The sequence below is a fragment of the Heterodontus francisci genome, chromosome 32 (genome assembly GCF_036365525.1).
Source record: "Heterodontus francisci isolate sHetFra1 chromosome 32, sHetFra1.hap1, whole genome shotgun sequence".
Lineage (NCBI taxonomy): Eukaryota > Metazoa > Chordata > Chondrichthyes > Heterodontiformes > Heterodontidae > Heterodontus > Heterodontus francisci.
Window position 1 is genome coordinate 1,098,585 of NC_090402.1, and position 14,880 is coordinate 1,113,464.

Consider the following 14,880-nt stretch of genomic DNA (forward strand, 5'->3'; position numbering starts at 1 on the left):
GGTGGGGGGGTGGAAATTGAAGTAGGGTTGGCAGTAAATAGAGTTTGGTTACTGGATGGTCATGTCCTTGATGCAGTATCCACAATTGAAGTTATGATCCTGCAGTTCTCGGCTGGGGCCCGGTGCACAATTTCCGACTTGTTTCTCTGGTACCAGAAGACTGAAAAGGTACTCTGTCTTGAGGCTTAAGCTGCTACCGTGGTCCCTGGGACTTTGCTTGAGCGAGAGAGACCTTCCTCTTTGGTTCTCAACTTGTAGTCTGTTACCTTTCTGTGAGGCACAATTCAAACAGTCCACAATCTGGCCAGCAGGTAAGTCATGTGACCATTTCTTTGTTTGAAATAGCAACTTCTCAGAGGGTTGCTGGACTTCAGAGTCTTCCAGACACTCGGTTGTGGGGGGCGGTGGTGGTGATGCGGGGTAGTGGAGGTTGTCGCTTACAAAGTCAATGGCTCTCAATGTCTTTTGATCATCACTATTGATGAAACCCATCTCGCTAATTGAATCAGGGACCACTCCCGTTGTGTCTCAGAATGCAAATGTGCAACCATGTTTTCAGCTGGTTAGCTCTATTGGTTTTTTTAGACCAGTGATGTGCAATGTCCAATGAAAAAGGTTCAAATAGTGTTCCATATGACACAATTAATATGTTTCCATTTGGCAGGTGTGATTTCCATTGCAAAATAAATAATTTTTCTTTCTCCTAGCAAATGTCCCAGACGTACAATAGTTTAGAAGAAGGACTAGATAATACTGCCTATTGGTGGGGTGAATGGGCCAAATGGACAGGATGCACCCGGACTTGTGGAGGAGGCATCAAAACACAGGAAAGACACTGCCTGAAACAAAGGTAGAAATAAACATAAATATGTCGGCAGCATTTAATTTCTTATAGACTGGCACAAACTGTGTGCACTTGTTCAATAAATATTTTGACAAAACTGTAAATTCTGGAAAACTGAAATGAAAAGAAAATGCTGGAAATAGACAGCAGGTCTGTCGGCATCTGTAAAGAGAAAAGGCAGCTTAAAATGTTGGAATCAATGGGCCAAATGGCCTCCTGTGCCGTAAATGACTCTCGAAGCAATTGCCAGAAATATGACAATTTGTTTCTTTATTTTTGTCCCATATTTCAAAATTTTTCTGGCTAGATCTCCTACACCGTCTGTCTGTACTGCCAGTAGGCAATTCAGTGGCCAACTCCCTGCCCTTTGCAATGCCAACATTCAGCTGACTCCTAAAAGGGCAGTCCAGGGTTACTTGCCCACTGATTACTCCCTTTCCTTTACTCAGTGCCTAATCCTGGAAGTGTAACTCAGATCACAGGGTCACTTTAAAAGGCATGGTAGTAATTCACACGTTCTTATTATTTTGTGACACACTGCATTATGGTGCCAGAATACAATATTTTAATCATTTTCAAGATCCAACAAAGCCATGTGTGACCTGAACTTTTGCAGATCTAGTGTATGTGGAACATTTTTCCCTTGGTGGCTTTGATAGCACAATTCATCTATTCCAATTCCAAAATTATTATAGTTTTCTCAACTATACATTGCTTTGTGTAATTGTTTTGTGTATACTTTCTACTTTCCCTCCAACCAGACTTCCTCTGACTTTCTGACAACTACTGTTTTTTCCCTTCCTCAAATTCAGTTCCTTAGAATCATACAAAGGTACAACACAGAAAGAGGCCATTTGGCACATGGTGCCTGTGCTGGCTTTTTGAAAGAGCTATCCAATTAGTCCCACTCCACAACTTTTTTTTTCCCCCCCATGGCCCTGCAAATTTTTCCTTTCTCTCTCTCTCCCTCTCTCTCTTTGTCTCTCTCTCTCTTGCCTTTTTCTAGAGCTTTCTCCTTTTGTATCTGGGTGTCACTTCTATTGCAGCTACTTTTCTCTGCTACCTGACATTCCCTCCCTAATTACCCAGAGTAGCTATCTCCCTCCCAACTTTTAATATTCACCTCAAAATCTTTTTTTAACCACATCTAAAGAGCTAATAAGGGTTCAGAATATATATGTTCCCACGAAGAAAAGGGTGGGACTCACAAATCTAGACCCCCCGGATGTCAAAGTGCATACAGAGTAGGATAAGGCAAAAAAAGAAATCTTATGTCAGATGCCAAGAGCTCAATACTGCAGACAGCCTGGAGGACTGTGGAAAGTGCAGCGGTGAAATTAAGAAGGCAATTAGGAAAGCAAAGAGAGCGTGAAAAAATATTGGAAAACCCAAATATTTTTTAGAAATACATAAAGAGCAAGAGGATAACTAAGGAAAGAGTAGGGCTGAATAGAGACCAAAAAGGTAACTTGTGTGTGGAGGTGCAAGATGTGGGCATGTTTCTTAATACTTTGGGCTGGATTTTCAATCAGGCTGGGAACCGGAAGTGGGACCTGCACAGCATGCTTTAGGCACACCTATTACAATCTTCAATGCTCCAGCCAATTAAAGGCCAGGGCCCCAATCAGGGACAGTGGTCAGGCTTCCAACGTTGGAGGTAGGAGCTGCCGATGTGAAAATGGAGACAGCGAGGGACAAGTGGAGGTAAGTTATTTTTATATTTCCAAAAGCCGCAGCTGCCTGGCCATGACCTTGTAGGGGCAACTGCAGCTGTGGCATGACAACCATTATGAGGCCTGGTTGGGATGTGTCCCCACCCTGAGTCCACCATGTCCAGGCCAACATGGGCTGCCCGCATTGCCAACTGGAAATTCCAGTCAGCACAGGAGCAGGGCCTTAGTAGGCTTCTTAATAACAATAATTAGCCGATCTGTCCCTGAGCCACCCTCATTCAAGATCACTGAGTCGGGATTGTAGTGACGAGCCAGCATGGAGGCTGGCAGTGCCAAATTGCATGCTTGCCACCTCCGATCTGGACCCGACCCTCGTGTCTGTTTTCATAAGAGTGAAATGAAGTGGACATTGTAGTTAAGGAGTGGAGGTGTAAAATATTGGATGGGATAAATATAGTGCGTGAGGAAATATTAAGATATTTAGCATCCTCGAAAGTGGATAAATCACCGGGCCCAAATGAAGTGGGAAGGGAAGCAAGGGAAGAAATAATGGAGGCTCTAACCATTTCTAATCCTCTGTGGCTACAGGCAAGGTGCTGGAAGACTGCTAACATTGTACCATTGTTTAAAAAGGGAGGAAGGGATATCCAGAGTAATTACAGGCCAATCAGCCTTACCTCTGTGGTGGACAAATTATTGGAAAAAGTTCTGAGACATGGTATAAATTGTCATTTATTGGCATGGATTAATCAAAGACAGCATGTGTTTATTAAGGGAAGGTCATGCTTGGCCTGTTTGAATTTTTTGAGGAAGTAAGAAGGAGGGTTGATGAGGGTAGCATTTCTGATGTAGTCTACATGTATTTAGCAAGGCTTTTGACAAGGACCCACATGACAGACTGATCAGTAAATTAAAAACTCATGAAATCAAGGGGAAGGTGTCAAGTTGCATCCAAAATTGGCTCAGTGACAGGAAGCAAAGGGTTATGGTTGATGGGTGTTTTTGTGACTAGAAAGCAATTTCCAGTGGACTTATGAACATTAGGAGCAGAAGTACGCCATTCAATAATATCATGGCTGATCTGTTTGGCTCGAATTCCACACTCCCATCTATCCCCAATGATTCCCTTGCCTAACAAGAATCTATCCACCCCTGTCTTAAAAATTTTTATTGACCCTGCTTCCACCACCTTCTGAGGCAGAGAGTTCCAAAGTTGCACAACTCTCTGAGAGAAAAAATTTCCCCTCATCTCTGTCCTAAAAGGGCGACCCCTAATTTTAAAACTGCCGCCGAGTTCTGGACTCACCCACAAGAGGAAACATCCTTTCCACGTCCACCTTGTCAAGACCATTCAGGATCTTGTATACTTCAATGAAGTCTCCCCTCATTCTTCTACACTCCAGTGAAAACGAGCCCAGTCTGTCCAACCTTTCCTCATAAGACAACCCACTCATTCCAAGTATCAATCTAGTAAACCTCCTCTGAACTGCCTCCAATGCATTCACACGCTTTGTTAAATAAGGAGACCAAAACTGCACACCGTTTTGGAGATGTGGTATCACCAATGCCCTATATAACTGAAGCATAACATCCTTTTATTTTCAATTCATCTCGTAATAAAGAATAGCATTCCATTAGTCTTCTTTATTACTTGCTGTACCCGTATACAAACTTTTTGTGATTCATGCACAAGAACACCCAGATCTCTTTGCACCTTGGAGTTCTGCAGTTGTTCTCCGTTTAAGTAATACTCTGCTTTTTTGTTCTTCATGCCAAAGTGAACAACTTCACATTTTCCCACCATCTACCAAATTTTTGCCCACTCACTCAACCTATCTATATCGGTCCGCAAGCTCCTTACGTCCTCTTCACAACATACTCTCCTACCTATCTTTGTGTCATCTGCAAGTTTAGCTACCATGCCATTGCTCCCCTCATCTAAGTCATTGGTATAAATTGTAAAAGGTTGAGGCCCCAGCACAGACTCCTGTGGGACTCCACTTGTCACATCCTGCCAATCAGAAAAGGACCCATTTATGCATACTCTCTGTTTTCTGCCAGCCAGCCAATCTTCTATCCATGCTAATATGTTAACCCCTATACCATGAGCTCCTACTTTGCGCAATAACCTTTTATGTGACACCTTGTCAAATGCCTTCTGGAAATCCAAGTACAGTACGTCAACGGGCTCCCCTTTATCCATGACACATGTTACTCCTTCAAAGTACTCCAATAAATTGGTTAAACATGATCTCCCTTTCACAAAGCCATGCTGACTATTCCTGATTACCTTGAGTTTTTCGAAGTGCCCAGCTATAACCTCCTTAATGATTGATTCTAACAACTTCCCCACAACAGACGTCTATAGTTACCTGCTTTCTGCCTCTCCCCACTTCTTGAATAGAGGGGTTATATTTGCTATTTTCCAGTCTGATGGAACTTTTCCAGAATCTAGCGAATTTTGAAAAATTAATACCAATGCATCATCTACCTCATTAGCCACCTTTTTTAGGACCCTAGGATGAAGCCCACCAGGACCTGGGGACTTGTCAGCTCGCAGATCCATCAGTTTGGTCATACCACTTCCCTGGCGATTGTAATTTCACCAAGTTCCTCTCTTCCAGATTTACAGTTATGACTGGAATGTTTTTTTGTATCCTCTGTTGTGAAAACAGAAGCAAAATATTTGTTGATTTCATCCGCCATTTCCTTGTTATCTACTATTAACTCCCCATTCTCACTCTTTAGAGGACCAACACTCACTTTACTTACTCTTTTCCTTTTTAAATACCTGTCGAAACTCTTGCTATCCGTTTTTACATTTCTAGCTAGCTTCCTCTCATACACTAATTTCTTTCTCCTGATTAACTTTTTAGTCATTCTCTGCCATTCTTTATATTCTGATCAATCATCTGACCTGCCACTCATCTTTGTATAATTGTATGCTTTTTCCTTAAGTTTGATGCTTTCTTTAACTTCTTTAGTTAACCACGGATGGTGGGTACTCCCCTTAGAATTTTTCTTTATAGTAGGAATATACTTATTCTGAAACATCCCCTTGAATGTCTGCCACTGCTTCTCTATTGATCTATCTCCTAGCCTAGTAACCCAGTTCACTTCAGCTAGCTCAGCTTTCATGCCCACATAGTTGCCCTTATTTAAGTTTAAAATACTGGTCTTAGACCCACTCTTCTCTCTCTCTCTCCTGCAGGGCTCAGTACTGGTCCCTTGCTGTTCATGGTATATATCAGTGATTTAAATGTAGGGGGCATGATTAAGAAGTTTGCAGATGGTAGGAAAATTTGGCAGTGTGGTTAATCATGAGGAAGAAAGCTGTAGACTGCAGGTGGACTGGTCGGGTGGGCAGAAAAGTGGCAAATGGAATTTAATCTGGAGAAGTGTGAGGTAATGCATTTGGGGAGGACAAACAATGCAAGGGAATACAGGAAATGGTAGGATAGTGAAATGAGTAGAGGAACCTTGGAATTTATGTCTACAGATCCTGAAGATAGCAGGACGGATATATAAGGTAGTTAGGGAGGCATACAGAATACCTCCCTTTAGTGGCCAGTGCCTCGAGCATAAGAGCAAGTAGGTTATGGTAGAACTGTATAAAACACTAGACCACAGATAGAGCACTGCATACAATTCTGGTCACTGTATTATGGGAAGGATGTGATCACATTAGAGATAGCACAGCAGAGATTAGTGAGGATGTTGCCAGGGCTGGAGAATTTTAGCTATGAGGAAAGATTGGAGAGGCTGGGGTTGTTTTCTTTGGAACAGAGAAGGCTGAGGGGAGATTTAATTGAGGCTTATATAATTATGAGGGGCCTAGATAAAGTAGGTAGGAAAAAACCTATTTCTGTTAAAAGATCAATAACCAGGGGGCATAGATATGAGGTAATTGGTGGAAGGATTAGAAGGGTGTTGAGTATTATTTTTCACCCAGAGGGTGGTAGGAGTCTGGAACTCAACGGTTAAAAGGGTGGCAGAGACAGAAACCCTCATCACATTTAACAAAATACTTAGTCATTTACAGCACAAAAGGAGGCCATTTGACCCATTGAATCAATGCTGGCATCCACAGAGCTATCCAATCAGTCTCACTCCCCCGCTCAATCCCTGTAGCCGTGCAAGTGTATTTCCTTCAAGTGCCCATCCAATTTCCTTTTGAAGTCATTGATTGTCTCCACTTCCACCACCCTTGTGGGCAGCAAGTTCCGGGTTATTACCACCCACTACGTAAAAAGGTTCTTCCTCATATTCCTGCCTGCATCTCTTGTCCAAAACCTTCAATCTGTGCCCCCTAGACCTTGTACCATTAGTTAATGGGAACAGTTTTTCCTTGTTTAACTTATCTAAGCCTGTCATAATCTTGTACACTTCTAATAAATCTCCCCTCAATATCCTTTGTTCTAAGGAGAACAACCCCAGCTTTTCCAACCTAACCTTGTAACTAAAAATCTCCCATCCCTGGAACCATTCTGGTAAATCTTGCAGTCTCTCAAGGATCCTCACATCTTTCCTAAAATGTGGTGAATTGGAAGCAGTACTCCAGTTGGGGCCTGACCAGAGCTTAATAGAGGTTCAGCATAACCTCCCTGCTTTTGTACTCAATGCCTCTATGAAGTCCAAGATCCCATATGCTTCACTAACCACACTCTTAAAAATGTCCTGCCGATCTTCAAAAATTGATGCACATGCTCTCCCAGGTCCCTCTGTTCCTACACACTCTTTAGACCTGTTCCATTAAGTATATATTTCCTCTCCCTAGTCTTTCTGCCAAAATGCCTCACTTCACACTTGTCAGTAATAAATTTCATCTGTCTGCCCGTTCTGCTAGCCTATCTATGTCCTGTTGCAGGCGGTTCATATTGTCCTCACTTGGATATGCTTTTGAGGTGCTGTAACCTACCGGGCTATGGACGTAGACCTAGAAGGTGGTGTTAGACTAGCTCGTTTTTTTTGGCCAGCATGGACATGATGGGCTGAATGGTTGCCTTCTGTACCATAAATCTTTCTATGTTTCTATTTTTCCATCCCCAACGTTACTATTCTTCCCTTTTCCCAACAGATTGGTGTTAATTGTCTTTCTTTTGCTCTGTAAAGTACTTTAAGATGTCTTTCAGTACATGAGCAGAGCAATGGAAATACAAGATGTTATTATAAATGATGGGATGGCAGAGCTTGTGTGCCTCTTCAACCACTGAGTAAATAGCATTGGGACAATCTCAATTTTACGCACTGTTTTAAAATAGGAACTAATAGCTCGTTTTACATCTCCTGTTTTTTCTTTCACCTGACCTTGTTAACTAACTGCCTGTTACGACCGAGGCAGGAGTAATGCACTGTCAATTCAGTCCCATTACTCCACAGGCCATAGCATATTGTTAAAGTTTTCCCACCTGCCGGAAATTAGCCAAATTAAACACTATTAACCCCAGAATAAAACAGACCAAACCTCGTATCTTTAAACAACAACAGATTAACTATTTATTAATAAACTAAATCTTAAACACTATTGACATAAACCTATGTCTAAAAGACTTTATATCTTATTTATCCTAACCTTCATGCACACACACATGCATTCAAAAACCAATGGTTAACCAGTTTCAATAAAATTAGACCTATTTCTTAGGAACAAATAAATAACTGGATTGTAAGCCTTTGTGGGTTATGTTCCCAGTTCAGTGAGATGTCCCAGAGCCAAACAGTCAGATACCACTCGAAGTCTCCAGGTGAATTTGATGAACAGTCTTTAATGGATAGGCGTTCAAAGCACTTCGGTTGTAACAGGTATCACATAGTTCTTTCAACAAGTTGTAACAAATTGACAATCTTTCTCCTCTTAGTAAATTATGCACATTTTTATTCTCACTATATAAATTTAATGAAAGTTTTGAATCCATTTATTTGGAGGGATTTTATGGGATGAACAGTAAAGCTACAAATTTATCTTGACCACAAAATAGTTGAATATAATATGTTTGTGTTTTATTTAGCAGAAGGATAGCAGTGATGGGAACTGATAACCAGACTTGTACAGGCACTTCTAAAAGATATCAGCTGTGCAATATACAGGTCAGTAGAACCAGTCACTGCTGCTATAATATAGCTTGAATGTGGTAAAATACAAGGAAACACTTAATGGATAGAAGTGCACTACATGGAAAACAGCTGATGGCTGGGAGTGTGCTATACAATGAGCAATATTTGGGAATGTGCCATAGAGTAACTGACAGCTGTAGAAAATAGTCTTGGGCTGTATTGAATCAGCCGCCATTATACTCACTGTCTGACATTCAGTTCCATTTTCTTCAAAAGAATTTAATATTAAGCAAGGCATACAATGGTTGACCAGAGTGATATCACTTGTTTACACTACAGCTTTACTAGTTTTGACCCCAATGTCTGATAGTGCACTATCTGGGGAACAACAATAACTGAGGGTGCTATGTAGGAGCAATGGCTGGCACTGTGGGAGCATGCCACACAAGAACAGATGATGTCAAGACTGGGAATGCGAAACATGAATAGACAATAGGGCAAAAATTTGTTCACGTAGTGCCGCTTGCCTCTTAAAGTTGCACCACGCAGACTTGCGTCAATTCACCGGGGGAATACAGTGCCACAGCTGCTACCTGCATGCCCCGCGTGGGTTTCCCCATTGATGTTATTGAAGAAAACCTTGCGGGTCATGCAGTAAGCAATGCTACATGACAAATGTTTCCTCCAATATCAGGGAATGTGCCACATAGGAGCAGATGATGGTTTGGGAGTGCACAACTGTAGGGAAAAGGGCAAGGGAATGGTGCAAAGTGGATGGCTTTTTCAGAGATCCAGCATTTTTTATTCATTCCTGGGATATGTGAGTTGCTGGCAAGCCCAGCTTTTGTTGCCCATCCCTAACTGCCCTCGAGAAGGTGGTGGTGAGCTGCCTTCTTGAACCGCTGCCATGCCTGTGATGTAGGTACACCGACAGTGCTGTTAGGAAGGGAGTTCCAGGATTTTGATCCAGTGACAATGAAGGAACGACTGTATAGTTCCAAGTCAGGATGGTGTGTGACTTGGAGGGGAGCTTGCAGGTGATGGTGTTCCCATGCATCTGCTGCCCTTGTCTTTCTAGGTGGTAGAGGTTGTGGGTTTGGAAGGTGCTGTAGAAGGAGCCTTGGTGCATTGCTGCAGTGCACCTTCTAGCTGGTACACACTGCTGCCACTGTGCTAGTGATGAGGGAGTGAATGTTTAAGGTGGTGGATGGGGTACCAATCAAGCAGGATGCTTTGTCTTGGATGGTGTTGAGCTTCTTGAGTGTTGCTGGAGCTGCACTCATTCAGGTAAGTCGAGACTACTCCATCACACTTCTGACTTGTGCCTTGTAGCTGGTGAACAGGCTTTGGGGAGTCAGGAGGTGAGTTACTTGCTGCAGAATTTCCAGCCTCTTTTCAGCTCTTGCAGCCATAATATTTATGTGGCTGGTCTGGTTCAGTTTCTGGTCAATGGTAACCCCCCTCCCCTGCCCCCAGGATGTTGATGGTGGGGAATTCAGCGAAGGTAATGCTGTTGAATGTCAAGGGGAGATGGTTAGATTCTCTATTGTCTGCACAGAGCTGGTGAGAATGAGTTTTAAGGGTTAATTTAAGGATTAATTTTAAACTGGTCTATTTTTTTTCTTCAATTAAGCAGTTAACTAAAAATTACTACTAGTTAAGACAAGTTTTATTCCAGCCTTAAAACGGGGATATGCAAGCTCTGTGGGAGCAGTTGCAGCTAGTTACTTCGGAGCTGACTTAAACTGGTTTTCAGAAGCTTGAATCAGTTGGTTTTCAGAGAGTATAAAAACAATGTTCTCTCAGTGTTGCTTTCAGTGTGTGAGGTACAGCAGAAGAAGCTGGTGAGTTGTTGGTAAGTTATTCTACTTATTCTAATTGTAATAAATAGTTTTTAGAGTTACGGTATGGCAGGTCTGTGGAACGTAGGAAGTCATGGATGCACTATGCGTCCTCGACTACCACATCTGCAGGAAGTGTCACTGAGTGCAGAAGCTTGAGCTCTGGGTTTCGGAACTCGAGCGTTGGCTGGAGTCACTTGTGCATCCGTGAGGCGGAGGACTATATGGGGATAGCACGTTTAGGGAGGTGGTCACACTGCAGGTTAGGAGCATGCAGGCAGAGAGGAATGGGTGATTGCCAGGCAGTCTAAAAGAACCAGGCAGGCAGTGCAGGAGTCCCTTGAGTCTATGTTGCTTGCTAATCGGTTTTTCATTTTCGATACTGGTGAGAGTGATGGTTCCTCGGGAGAGTCATACAGCACAGAAACAGGTCCTTCGGCCTGTTGTGTCTGTGCTGGCCATCAAGCACCTATCTATTTCATCACTTGGCTTGTAGCTTTGTATGCTAGGGCGTTTCAAGTGTTCATTTAAATACTTCTTAAATGTTGAGGGTTCCTGTCTCTACCACCTCTTCAGGCAGTGTGTTCCAGATTCCAACCACCCTCTGGGTGAAAAAGTTTTTCCTCAAACCCCCTCTCAACTTCCTGCCCCTGACCTTAAATCTATGCCCCCTGGTTAGTGACACCTCTGCTAAGGGAAAAGGTTTCTTCCTATCTACCCTATCTATGCCTCTCATCATTTTGTAAACATAGAAAATAGGAGCAGGGGTAGGCCATTCGACCCTTTGGGCCTGCTCCACCATTCAAAAAAGATCAGGGCTGATCGTCTAATTCCGTACCCTGTTCCCGCTTTCTCCCCATATCCCTTGATCCCTTTGGCATTAAGAAATATATCTATCTCCTTCTTGAATATATTTAATGACTTGGCCTCCACTGCCTTCTGCGGTAGAGAATTCCACAGGGTCACCACCCTCTGAGTGAAGAAATTTCTTCTCATCTCCGTTCTAAATGGCATACCCTGTATCCTGAGACTGTGACCCCTGGTTCTGGACTCCCCAACCATCGGGAGCATCCTCGCTGTATCTAGACTGTCTAGTCCTGTTAGAATTTTATAGGTTTCTATGAGATCCCCTCTCATTCTCTAAACTCTAGTGAATATAGGCCGAGTCGACCCAATCTCTTCTCTTATACGCCAATCCTGCCATCCCAGGAATCAGCCTAGTAAATTATCTTTGCACTCACTCCATGGCAAGGACATCCTTCCTCAGATAGAGACCAAAACTGCAACACAGTGTGGTCTCACCAAGGCCCTTTATAACTGCAGTAAGACATCCTTGCTCCTGTACTCAAATCCTCTTGCAATGAAGGCCAACATACCATTTGCCTTCCTTACTGCTTGCTGCATCTGAATGCTTGCTTTCAGCAAATGGTATACAAGGACACCTAGGTCTCGTTGCACTTCCCTCTTTCCCAATCTATCACCATTCAGACAATAATCTGCCTTTGTTTTTACAACCAAAGTGGGTAACCTCACATTTATCCACATTATACTGCATTTGCCCACTCACCCAACTTGTCCAAATCACATTGGAGATTTTTTGCATCCTCCTCAGAACTCACATTTCCCCCCCCCCCCCACCGCACCACCCCCCCAGCTTTGCGTCGTCTGCAAACTTGGAAATGTTACATTTAGTTCCCTCACCCAAGTCATTAATACATATTGTGAATAGCTGGGGCCCAAGCACTGATCCCTGTGGTACCCCACTAGTCACTGCCTGCCAGCCGGAAAATGACCTGTTTCTTCTTACTCTCTGTTTCCTGTCTTGCGACCAAATCTCAGTCCATGCCAGTATATTATCCCCAATCCCATGTGCTTTAATTTTGCACAATAACCTCTTATGTGGGACCTTATCATAAGCCTTCTGAAAATCCAAATACACCACATCCACTGGTTCTCCCTTATCTATTCTACTAGTTACATCCACAAAAAACTCCAGTAGATTTGTTAAGCATGATTTCCCTTTCGTAAACCCATGCTGACTTTGTCCAATCCCGTTTATGCTTTCCAGGTGTTCTGTTATCACATCCTTTATAATAGGCTCCAGCATTTTCCCCACTACTGATGTAAGGCTAACTGGTCTGTAATTCCCTTTTTTTTTCTATCCCTTTTTTAAATAGTGGGATTACATTTGCCACCCTCCAATCTATAGGAACTGCTCCAGAGTCGATAGAATTTTGGAAGATGACAACCAATGGATCCACTATTTTCAGGGCCACTTCCTTTAGTAATCTGGGATGGAGATTATCAGGCCCTGGGGATTTGCCAGCCTTTAACCCCATTAGTTTCCCTAGCACTATTTTTTTTCTAATACTAATTTCCTTTAGTTCCTCCCTCTCATGAGACCCTTGGTTCCCTAACATTTCTGGGAGGTTATTTGTGTTCTCCTTTGTGAAGACCGAATCAAAGTATGTGTATACCTCAATTGGTCCCCCCTCAGCCTTCTCTGCTTTAAGGAAAACAACCCGAGCCTATCCAGTCTCTCTTCATAGCTGGAATGCTGCAGCCCAGGCAACATCCTGGTGAAACTCCTCTGCACCCTCTCCAGTGCATTCACATCCTTCCTATAGTCTGGCGACCAGAACTGTACACTGTGCTCCAGCTGTGGCCTAACTAGTGTTTTATACAGCACTATCATAACCTCCCTGCTCTTACATTCTATACCTCAGTTAATAAAGGCGAGTATCCCATATGCCTTCCTAACCACCTTATCTACCTGTGTTGCTGCCTTCAGTGATCTATGGACAAGTACACCAAGGTCCCTCTGACCCTCTGTACTTCTGAGGGTCCTACCATCCATTGTATATTCCCTTGCCTTGTTAGTCCTCCAAAAATGCATCACCTCACCCTTCTCAGGATTAAATTCCATTTGCCACTGCACCGCCCATCTTACCAGCCCATCTATATCGCCCTGTAATCTAAGGCTTTCCTCCTCCCTATTTGCGACACCACCAATTTTCGTGTCATCTGCGAACTTACTGATCATACCTCCTATAGTCACGTCTAAATCATTAATGTACACTACAAACAGCAAGGTTCCCAGCACTGATCCCTGCAGTACACCACTGGTTAATTTTGGATCCAAATTGCCCTGGATCCCATGGGCTCTTACCTTGTTAACCAATCTCCCATGCGGGGCCTTATCAAAAGCCTTGCTGAAGTTCATGTAGACTACACCAACTGCTTTACCCTCATCTACACATCTAGTCACCTTAACAAATCTACTGGAGTTTTTTAAAGGATGTAACTAGAGCCATAGAGTCGTACAGCATAGAAACAGGCCCTTCGGCCCACCACATCCATGCCGACCATAATGCCCATCTATACTAATCCCACCTGCCTGCATTAATTCCATATCCCTCTATGCCTTGCTCATTCAAGTACCTGTCCAGATGCCTCTTAAATGTCACTACCGTTCCTGCCTCCACCACCACTTCTGGCAGCTCATTCCAGATACCCACTATTCTTTGTGTGAAAAATTTACCCCTTGGATCCTCTTTAAACCTCCTCCCTCTCACCTTAAATCTATGCCCTCTAGTTTTAGTCACCCCTACCATGGGAAACAGACTCTGGATATCTACCCTATCTATGCCTCTCATAATTTTATATACCTCTAGCATGTCCCCTCTCAGCCTCCTTCACTCCATGGAAACAGACCCAGCCTATCCAATCTCTCTTTTTAATTCAAGCCCTCCAAACCAGGCAACATCCTTGTGAATCTTTTCTGCACCCTCTCTAGCTTGATCACATCTTTCCTGTAGTGCGGCGACCAGAACTGCACACAGTACTCCAAATGCAGCCTAACCAACGTTATGTACAACTGTAACATGACGTCCCAACTCTTGTACTCAATGCCTCGGCCGATGAAGGCAAGCATGCCATCCGCCTTCTTCACCACCCTGTCTACCTGTGTTGCCACTTTCAGGGAACTATGTACTTGCACCCCAAGGTCTCACTGCTCAACAACACTCCCCAGGGCCCTGCCATTCACTGTATGTCCTGTCCTGGTTTAACTTCCCAAAATGCATTACTTCACACTTGTCTGCATTAATTCCATTTGCCAATCCCTTGCCCACTTTACCAGTTGATCTATATCCTGTTGTAACCTTGGAAGCTATAAGGTATGATTCACTGAGTGTGACTACATCAGGCTGTTGCTTGAGTAGTCTGTGGGACAGCTCTCCCAATTTGGGGACAAATCCTCAGATGGTAGTGAGGAGAACTTTGCAAGGTCAACTGGGAGGGTGTGCCTTTGTCATTTCTGGTACCGAGGTTGATGCCGGGTGGTCCTTGTGATTTTATTATTCTTTAACTTTTCTGTAGCGGTTTTGATAAAACTGAGTGGCTTGCTGGACCATTTCAGAGGGCAGTTAAGAGTCGACCACATTGCTGTGGGTCTGGATTCATAAGT

General features: G+C 43.3%; 1 protein-coding gene across 1 annotated transcript in view; it reads left to right on the plus strand.

Moving 5' to 3' along the window:
• The first annotated feature begins 710 nt into the window (after positions 1 to 710).
• The window catches only part of adamtsl2 (ADAMTS-like 2), a 203,765-nt gene continuing 189,595 nt past the window's right edge, over positions 711 to 14,880 (plus strand). The window contains exons 1-2 of the mRNA XM_068011827.1: positions 711 to 850; positions 8,529 to 8,604. Coding sequence (XP_067867928.1) covers positions 711 to 850; positions 8,529 to 8,604 — 216 coding nt within the window. The remainder of the gene's footprint in view (positions 851 to 8,528; positions 8,605 to 14,880) is intronic.